General features: G+C 35.2%; 1 protein-coding gene across 1 annotated transcript; it reads left to right on the plus strand.

Moving 5' to 3' along the window:
- Nucleotides 1-1,892: 1,892 nt before the first annotated feature.
- LOC18052549 (transmembrane 9 superfamily member 2) lies at nucleotides 1,893-5,518 on the plus strand. Its single transcript, XM_006447998.2, has 7 exons — nucleotides 1,893-2,340; nucleotides 2,546-2,586; nucleotides 2,720-3,308; nucleotides 3,409-3,546; nucleotides 3,650-3,806; nucleotides 3,912-4,396; nucleotides 5,075-5,518. Exons 1-7 carry the CDS (start codon nucleotides 2,189-2,191, stop codon nucleotides 5,292-5,294), a joined length of 1,782 nt encoding a protein of 593 aa, XP_006448061.1. The 5' UTR covers nucleotides 1,893-2,188; the 3' UTR covers nucleotides 5,295-5,518.
- The last annotated feature ends 4,696 nt before the right edge of the window (nucleotides 5,519-10,214 follow it).

Consider the following 10,214-nt stretch of genomic DNA (forward strand, 5'->3'; position numbering starts at 1 on the left):
AAGAAATTGCCTATATGGAGCAACCACCTGGCTTTATGGATCAAAACCTTCCTGACTATGTTTACTTACTCCACAAGTCCTTATATGGACTCAAATAAGCACCATGTGCCTGGTTTGAATGTTTATCATTAGCACTTCTAGAGCTTGGTTTTACAAGCTGCAAAGCCGATCCTTCCCTCTTTATATTTTCATGCTAACGATATGCTTATTTTGTTGTTGGTGTATGTAGATGATGTAATTATTACAGGAAATAATCCCGATAGAATTCAATCCATCATCAGTCATCTCAGCACTCGGTTTGCATTAAAAGACTTAGGCTTATTGAGCTATTTTTTAGGGATCGAGATTCGGCGCTTTCCAGGAGGCATTTTTTTGTCACAAGCCAAATACACTCGTGACTTATTAACCAAAGCTGCTTTACTAGATTGCACCCCTAATCGGACCCCGATGGCTGTCAAAACCCAACCATATGATGACGATCAAGAACCCATACACGCCACTCACTATCGTTCCCTTGTCGACAGTCTACAATATCTCACATTCACCAGACCAGACATCACTCATGCTGTCAATAAAGTTTGTCAACACTTTCAGAGCCCTACTAAACAAGACCTCGAGGCTATTACAAGAATTTTGCGTTATCTTAAAGGCACTCTGGACTTTGGACTCTGATTCCTTGAACAAAGCTCCAATCAACTGTATGCCTTTTCGGACTCTGATTGGGCTGGTTGCCTTGAAACAAGACGTAGCACGACTGGCTTTTGTGTTTACCTTGGGGCAAACTTAATCTCATGGTGTAGCAAGAAACAAAGCACCGTTGCACGCTCCACTGCTGAAGCAGAATATCGGGCTTTATCTTCCACTACCGCTGAACTAACTTGGATTCTTTCTTTATTGCAGGACATTAGAGTCTCACCATCACACATTCCTCACCTTCTTTGCGATAACACGAGCGCCATCTACATGACTCGCAACCCCGTGTTTCATGCGCGCAGCAAGCATATCGAAATTGACGTCCATTTTGTTCGTGAAAAAGTATCTCAAGGCCTCCTTAAAGCCACGCATGTTCCCTCCTTGCAGCAAGCTGCAGATATCCTTACCAAACCATTGGGCAAAGATCTTTTCTTTCTCTTTCGACACAAGCTCGGCGTTCACTCTATGACCTGGCCGACCTTGAGGGGGGCTGTTAAGATACATTGCCCACCAAATGTGGAATTCGAACAGTCACAACACTTGAACCACATGCAGCCACATGAGTCCCATCTCTGAGGACAGCAAGAATGGAAGTATTTAATCATTCTTTAGTTAAGGGTTTTATGCCGACTTGAATTAAACCGATATGAATATAATTGAAATTCTTTTCTTTTAATTTCTTTAAAGAATGTTCAGAGAACAAGTGAATTGTTTCAAAAGGTTTTGAAAGTATGATATCTCGTTCTTCTGTCTTTATAACACAATCAGTCTTTAAAAAATCAAGTTTTTTCATTTTATAAATCTTATCTTTAGAAACTTTTGGTAAATCTCAATTGTCAATTGCTTTATTAAAATCTTCAATAATGAATTCTTCTGAATTTACCACGTGTTTAGAAACACTAATCTTCTCGGAAGAAGAACTAGAGAAAGATGATGTTCTATGCAGTAGAGGATCCATGAAGTTTAAAACTTTTTTTAAAAAAAACCTATATGAATGACTATAGGTATGGTTTTATTGCCCTATACGAAAATCTTTATCCTAAGACGGGACTTACTACCAATAAAAATTCAACAAACACACTGATGTTTAATAAAAAAAAATAAACAACACAGATGCTTTACCAAATATTACAATTACTTTCCCCCCTGGCTCTATATATATATATATATATATATATCTTTTGGGCTAAAAAAGATAATAATGAATCAGCCCACGAGTTTTAAATTTCCATCACGAAATCTGAAATTCGCATTGTACAATTGCGAACCAAACGCAGCCTAAGCAGCTCGATTTTCTATCTATAATCGCATTTTCTATTTGCTCTTTCTGCCTTAACAAACACTCTTGACATACATCTTAACAAACACTTTTGTTTCTTAATAATCACTCTTACTCAGATCTTTGAGTCATTTTATTTATAAATCCATGTGCGATTGAAAATTGCACTCCTCGTTCTCCTTCCTCAGGAAAATAAAAGAAAAAATTCCAAAAACAATGAGCGATTCCTCTTTTCGAATTCTTATTATCGGGGTTTTGATCGCCTGTAGCTTGACCCATGTGAGATCTGACGCCTCTGATCACCGCTACAAGGTCGGTGACGTCGTCCCTCTCTACGCCAACAAGGTTGGCCCTTTCCACAACCCTAGGTAACTCTTATCATTTTTTATTCTGTTGGTTTTAAGATCTGGAATTGGATCCGTGAGATCCTTCTTTGCCAAGGGCCTGTTTGGATGCAAATGCGATTCATGCATTCAGGTGTTTAGAGTATATTATCATTAATCCTGCCAAACACGCCCTCAAGAATTCTATGCTATGATTCTAATTCTTGTTTATTATAATTTGTGATTTCAGTGAAACTTATCGATATTTTGATCTACCATTCTGCTCCCCAGGTTCTTCCTCTTGCCCCTTTTGCTCTAATTTTTGTGTATTAGTAAAACCTCGGGGAAGGGACGATGGAATTATTCCAATACTGCGTTATGTAGGTGTTAGAATGATTTTCGGGTTGTTTTTTTTGAATGGCAGATGGAATAATAAAAGAGAAAAGGGAAGCACTTGGTGAGGTGTTGAATGGGGACCGACTTGTTAGTGCTCCTTATAAACTCAACTTCAGAGACGAGAAAGACTCTGCTGTTGCGTGTAGAAAGAAGTTGTCCGAGCAAGATGTTGCTCAGTTCCGAAGTGCAGTGGAAAAGGACTTCTATTTCCAAATGTACTATGATGACTTACCCATCTGGGGGTTCATTGGCAAAGTTGACAAGGAAGGAAAGACTCATCCGAACGAGTATAAGTATTTCCTTTACAAGCATATCCAGTTTGACATTCTTTATAACAAAGACCGTGTTATTGAGATCAGTGCTCGAATGGATCCTCATTCTTTGGTGGACTTGACAGAGGATAAGGAGGTTGATGTGGAGTTCATGTACAGTGTGAAATGGAAGGAAACTGACACCCCTTTTGAGAAGAGGATGGAGAAGTACTCACTCTCTTCTTCGTTGCCACATCATTTGGAAATTCATTGGTTTTCAATTATAAATTCATGTGTAACGGTTTTGCTTTTGACTGGTTTTCTTGCCACGATTCTCATGCGAGTTCTGAAGAATGATTTTGTGAAGTGAGTTTTGTATTTTAAATTTCTTACCTTCATTTGCTTATCTACTGATATATCTTTTCTTCCTTAAGTGTTTTACCATGTATGTTTAATTTATTGATAGGTATGCCCAAGATGAGGAAGCTGCTGATGACCAGGAAGAGACAGGATGGAAGTACATCCATGGTGATGTGTTCCGGTTCCCCAAATACAAATCTTTGTTTGCTGCAGCCCTTGGTTCTGGCAGCCAGTTGTTTACTCTGTAAGGATGTTTTACACTGTTGTTTTTTCAAATTTCATTCAGTTTGTTATGATGCCATTTTATGCCAACCATTGATTTTTAATTGAATTGCCTTCATTTCCAGCACTGTATTTATTTTTATGCTAGCGCTAGTGGGTGTATTTTATCCATACAACCGAGGAGCTCTATTTACAGCACTGGTGGTCATATATGCACTCACTTCTGGGATTGCGGGATACACAGCTGCTTCTTTCTACTGTCAGCTAGAAGGAACAAACTGGGTATGCTTGAATTAACTATGTCTTGGGCTATTATAACTTCTAGCATGATCTTTCTAAAAACTGGATGTTGTGAAATAATTTATCTTCAAATTGTTGGTTTGACAGGTGAGGAATCTGTTGCTGACTGGATGCCTTTTCTGTGGTCCTCTGTTTCTGACATTCTGCTTCCTGAACACTGTTGCCATTGCTTACAATGCGACAGCAGCACTGCCATTTGGCACAATTGTGGTGATAGTCCTCATATGGACATTAGTCACATCACCTCTACTTGTGTTGGGAGGTATTGCTGGTAAAAACAGCAAGGCAGAGTTCCAAGCTCCTTGTCGTACGACCAAGTACCCTCGAGAGATCCCACCACTACCTTGGTATAGGAGTGCTATTCCTCAGATGGCAATGGCAGGTTTCCTGCCATTTAGTGCCATCTACATTGAGCTTTACTATATTTTTGCCAGTGTTTGGGGCCACAGGATTTACACAATATACAGCATCCTCTTTATTGTCTTTATCATTCTGTTGATTGTTACTGCTTTCATAACTGTGGCTTTGACTTACTTCCAACTTGCTGCTGAAGATCATGAATGGTGGTGGAGGTTTGTAAACTCTCTTGTCTATTTTGATTTTTTTTCCCCTTTTCCTCTCTTTAATAATCACAATGTGAAATTTTGAACTTGTTATTTCTTGTAGTTTTTTTTTTGGTCTCTTTTTGAATGTTTATTTCCGTTTTTGGTTTGATAACTTGAGGTAGTTTATTTCTCTCAGCAAGCTTTTTCCTCTTTTAATCAAAATGTGGTGTCTCATAATTAGTGATTGAATGTTAGATCAATTTTGTTTTGACTTCACCAAAGTTGGTTGCTATCTCAATGTTTTATTAGGTTGGCACTTATATATCCTCTTTATATACAGACGATCACTTACCTGTGTATATTATGTTATACCGTTAGCATATTAATTAATTTTTAGTGGTTAAGATATTTGGTTCTCAACCAAGTGTTCTGGGATCAGTTTGGGATGTCTATTTGAAATTTATCACATCCCACAAGTTTCTGGGCTATCAAATTCCAGTGTTTGACAATAGCCCATAGTTGTAGAAGTCGATCAACTGGTTTGAGAGAATGAGGTGTGTTTGGGTATAAAATAAGTGAATATCTAATACATTACAAATTTATGTTGTTGGTTGGCTTTCCAAATTAATTTAACTTGGATCAATTTTCAATTGCTACCTTCATGTTTACTTTTTGGACTAATTTTGGGTCTTGAATTTTTCACAGGTCATTTCTTTGTGGTGGATCTACTGGTGCTTTCATCTATGCGTACTGCTTGTACTACTACTATGCACGATCAGATATGTCAGGTTTTATGCAGACCTCATTTTTCTTTGGGTACATGGCTTGCATCTGTTATGGCTTCTTCCTTATGCTGGGCACAGTGGGTTTCCGTGCTTCACTGCTCTTTGTTCGACATATATACAGGTCAATCAAGTGTGAGTAAGGGCTTGTTCTTTTCGGTCCATTAATAGTGCTCACAGGGTTTAGGAGTTATCTTGTTGCTAGTTTGTTCATGTTTTTATTAGGGGACCTTGTGTTTTTTTTCCCTCTTATTTTCTGTTTAGAGCTATACTTGTAACTTGCCTATAAATAGGCCCTCTGTTTTTATTTGATGTAGTAGACTTGATATTTACAAAGAGATATGTTGTTCTTTTTACTTCCTATCCATCCCTCGATTTTCTCTCTCCCAAGATCCAACTTCTATGATCTATCCTCTCCTCCGTTGGGCTGGTTCTTAAAACTTTCTCTAGGTTGTTTATTATGAGGTGCATTGCTTTATCCATAATCACCCGGTTAAGCATATGTAACAAAATATCAATGTAATTATATTTTTATATTATAATTAAACATAATTAAAATCTGAAGGCTTTATGGATGAAAATTTAATGCAAACTTTTTATCCAATTTGAAGGGCAACATCCGTGCTTTTATCCCCTGGCTTTCGGTTTGCTATTATCAAAATTCTCAGGAGACTACTACTTGAATTAGGAATCGTATGTCCTCGAACCGATGTCAAAACGGAAATAGGAAATCTTCTCTATATAAGACTATCAAACTAGACACAGAAAAACATTAAACTCAATACTAAAACTTTCTGATACAACGTTAGTTAAATTAATATTCTCATGATGGCGGAACATGGAGTTTTAGCGAAAGAGACCCCTGAGGAGTCATCAAAGCTGGGGACATTCATTAATGTTCTTAACAAGGCCTGTGAAACAGAATTAGTATATTCCACAGAAGATCATTGTGAAGAGTTGGAAAAATACAAATACATCCTGCGGCGAGCGTTGATTGAATTCAAGCAGCTCATTAAGGAGATTAATACTGCTTATGGTTCTACCACCCAATACGGCGGCAGCCGCTTTTTTAGTTGTTTTTGGCTCTCGCTGTTGGAGTTGGAACTGAAATATTCCTTTATTCGGTTGGTACCCTTTATGAAGACAAGATTGGATGTACCGCACGACGACTTTGTTTCGGCCGTACACGATGCAGACATGTCAATGGAAGGTTACTGTCAGGATATTCATGCAAATTTCAAGGAAAAATTTATTGCACTAGGTCCTGAGATGATTGAATCGCTGGACGAGTTATTCCAGGATGATTGGCCTTGTTCTTTGGCGGGTATCGCTCGGTTTCTATTGAGAGAGTGGGCGTGTACTATACGAGTGAGAGGAGGAGATGTGATTGTTTGCCCTTCTAGTTCTGCATTGGTGACCATTTCATCAGACGCTATAAAAGAGAGTTGTGAAACTGGGATGGAATTAAAGAGATGGATGGACGAGAGAGTGTTTCCTCTGTTGTCAAACAAACTTGCTGAATATGCAGGAAACGTCACTGTTTTCATTGAAACAGAAGAGAAGACAGGAGAGCTGGCGTTTTTGTTGGAGTCAGCATGCCCTGACCCTGCTGTTGCTGCCTGAATGAAGCATTATTAATCTTCAAAGTTTACAGTAATTATTGGCTGGGAGTCATAGTCGTAGTGGTGGCTATAATAAGAAAGAGTTTAGGAAGAAATTTTGCTCTTTTGAATTGGCGATTAGGTTCGTCTTTAGTTTTAATCTAGTCCTAATGTAATAAGAGTACTCAAGTTTGATATATATGTTGTTAAGGTCAAGAATAAATTAATCAAGGATAGATTTTTTTAACTTGATTGTAGACTTAGATCCTCTACTAATCTTTTAATTTTTACTACTCTTTCTATAATCTTTTTATACGTATGGAAATTATGTGTAATACCCCAATTCTCTCTAAGGGTATTTAAATCTTTTTTTAATGATCTTTTTACCCTAGTATAAAAGGGATAATATGTCTTTCCCATTATAAAAAAGAGAGGGAGAGAGAGATCGGCTGAGGAAAAAAAAAAGGAGAGAGATGGATAGAAAAGAAAAGCAAAAAAGAAGAATAATAAAGTTTTCTTCTTGGTTTTGTCATGAGCAACACATGAGATCAAGTTACATCATTTGAATTGGATATTGTTGAGAGAAGATTTAGAGGTAAGTTTTAATTCTTTGTTTTTATTAATTTGTTATGGAGAAGCATGATTAGATATTTGCAACAGAATTAAAAACCTAAGATTTTACAAGAAATATGTTGACAGAGCATTATTACGAAAATCATAGTTATTTGTACAAATTGATTTTTATTTTGATTTTTGGATATGTTAAACTAGACCTCTTCCAGAATGTTTGAAAGTTTTTCCAAGCCAATCGGATAAGATTTGAATTAATTATGATTTTTTGAAGTCAAGTCTAAAAACTTAGAAATTTCTGATTTCAGTGGAAAACATTGATTACGAAATTATTTTTGCCGTGGCTAGACTTCTTCAAAAATTATGAAATTTGGACCAGGGATTTTCATATATGTCTATGTGATTCCAAAAATTTTCATGATTTATGGTAAAATAATAAATTGTTTTGTATTTTTAAAGCAAGCATGTTCAGAATAAAAAACTGTTTGATAGAATTGATGATGTTTGAAACCTAAATTATTTTCAATAGTTTTTGAAAGCATTAAGCTATGAAATTTTTAACAATAAATTTCCAATATGTCAGAATATGCTCTGTAAAATTTGAGATTTTTCCAATAAGGTAATAATTTATTAAAAATCAAAGAACATGAACCGCTCTGTTTTGAGGACCGAATATTGAGGGTACTTGAGGTTGAGTTTAGGAGCTATTTAAAATAAGATATTTGAGAACATTAGAGTTTATGATTGAGATTTGATTATATCTTATAAGGATTTTATTAATAATTTTTAAGTCGATGATATTAGTATGCATTTGTTACATGAAAATGCTAAGAGGTAAGTAAACTAGACTTTTAAATGAATTACAATAAATAATAAATATGTTTGATTTGTCTGAAAAACCTATTTTTGATATAGACGAATATGAGTTTATAAGTCTCTGCCCATGGTTAAGATTTGAATTTATAATTAATTCAAATCTTATCCGACTAGCTTAGAAAAACTTTCAAAACATTCTAGAAGATGTCTCGTTTAACATATCCAAAAATCAAAATAAAAATCAATTTGTACAAATTATTATGATTTTCATAATAATGCACTGTCGGCATATTTCCTATAAAATCTTAGGTTTCTACTTTTGTTGCAAATATCTAATTATGCTTCTCCATAACAAATTAATGAAAACCAAGAATTAAAACTTACCTTCAAATCTTCTCTCAACAATATCCAATTCAAATGATACAACTTGATCTCATGTATTGCTCATGGCAAAATGAAGAAGAAGATTTTCTTTTTCTTCTCTTTTTCTTTTCTTTTCTCTCTTTTTCTCTCTTTTCTCTTCATCTCTCTCTCTCTCTTTTCCTTTATATCCTTTTTGTTTTCCTCGGCCGATCTCTCTCTCTCTCTCTTTCCTATAATGGAAAAGACATATTATTCTTTTTATACTAGGAAAAAATTACAAAAAAAAAACTTAAATACCCTTAGGAGAATTGGGGTATTACATTATGCACTTAATTAGTCATCATTGATTGGCTCCTTTTGATTTCCTTATCTATGTTACTCCCCATTAAAACTATGTTTTGGTTAAAGAAGCAGAGCATCTATATATATGAACCCTAACAAATTTGAGAGATAAATTTCCATATTAAATCATAAATTAAAATTAGGTTCATGTTTGACATAAAATAGAAAAATAGTTGAGAACTTATATTTCTAGTAAAAGGAGGGAGCAAAAAGAAAGAAATTTTGGGAACATTAGTTATAATGCCTGTGGGTCTGTAGCGCCTACTTTAACAAATTTTGTGAACGTAAGATAAGAGCACAAATAATGGCATTGATCTATTGGGTGCTATCTTTTGGGTTGAAACAAAAGATTTGGAATTGGAATCTTGCTCCCATCCATGATGAGAAATTGAGTTATCATAATGTAAATTTTTTTTTTTAAAAAAAAAAAAGACAGTAATTATGGAGATTTTAGTCTCTTCATTTTACAAGAAACAAAAGTAATGATAATTAGGGTAAACCCTTTAATTCAAGATTTCACCCTATTGATAAATCCAACCTCAAATCTAGGAAGAGAAAAATGAAGTTGAAATCTTTTAATGATTGCTCTAAAGTTTGAATTAATATCAACATCACCCCTAAGATTTTGCATAAGTAGAGTTCAGGTGACATTTATTGGCAGGAAGTATCATTTTTTTAATAAAAAAATATATATGTTGAATAAAGTCAACTTTAAAAATTCACAGTTGTTGTAAATATAGATAGATGATACAGGAAGTATAAAGAGGACAACGCAGAAGAAGCATTATGTTAATAATGTATGAGAGAATTATCCCATTCAAACTTTTGGTAACAACATTACAAAGTCTAGCTCCCGTATTTATAGTGCTATTCGTCCAATCATAAATGGTTGAGTTTCAGAACACATGGCAAAATTATCTCCACGTGTGGGCATTCTTTACTACATAAATTTCCATACATAATAAGCTTAGTGTTGTGGACGGCAAGTTAACGATCCCTTGCGGTACTCCCGCATCCCACGGTACGAGAGTAAACCTAAAATAATTGACCATCACGATTGCAATTCGTAATATTAGTCTTCCAAAAATAGCAGTATGCGTAGCTTATTAGCTAAGGTATCCATCAGATCATAATAGACTTACACTAGCTGGAAATATCAAACAAACACTTGTTCAATGCAAATCTTACTTAACTGACCAAATCAGCCAATCACAATGGTGGATAGCCACTAATATCACAACAATAACGAGTCCCGTAAATTTTTACTAGATAATGAATTAAATAATAATAAAAAGTTATGACCTCACAGATTACGAGATAAACAGTTGAAATTAAAAAAAAATACAATAAAAACGAGCTCCAAGATCGGAC

The sequence above is a fragment of the Citrus clementina genome, unplaced genomic scaffold (assembly GCF_000493195.1).
Source record: "Citrus clementina cultivar Clemenules unplaced genomic scaffold, Citrus_clementina_v1.0 scaffold_2, whole genome shotgun sequence".
NCBI classification, from domain to species: Eukaryota; Viridiplantae; Streptophyta; class Magnoliopsida; order Sapindales; family Rutaceae; genus Citrus; species Citrus x clementina.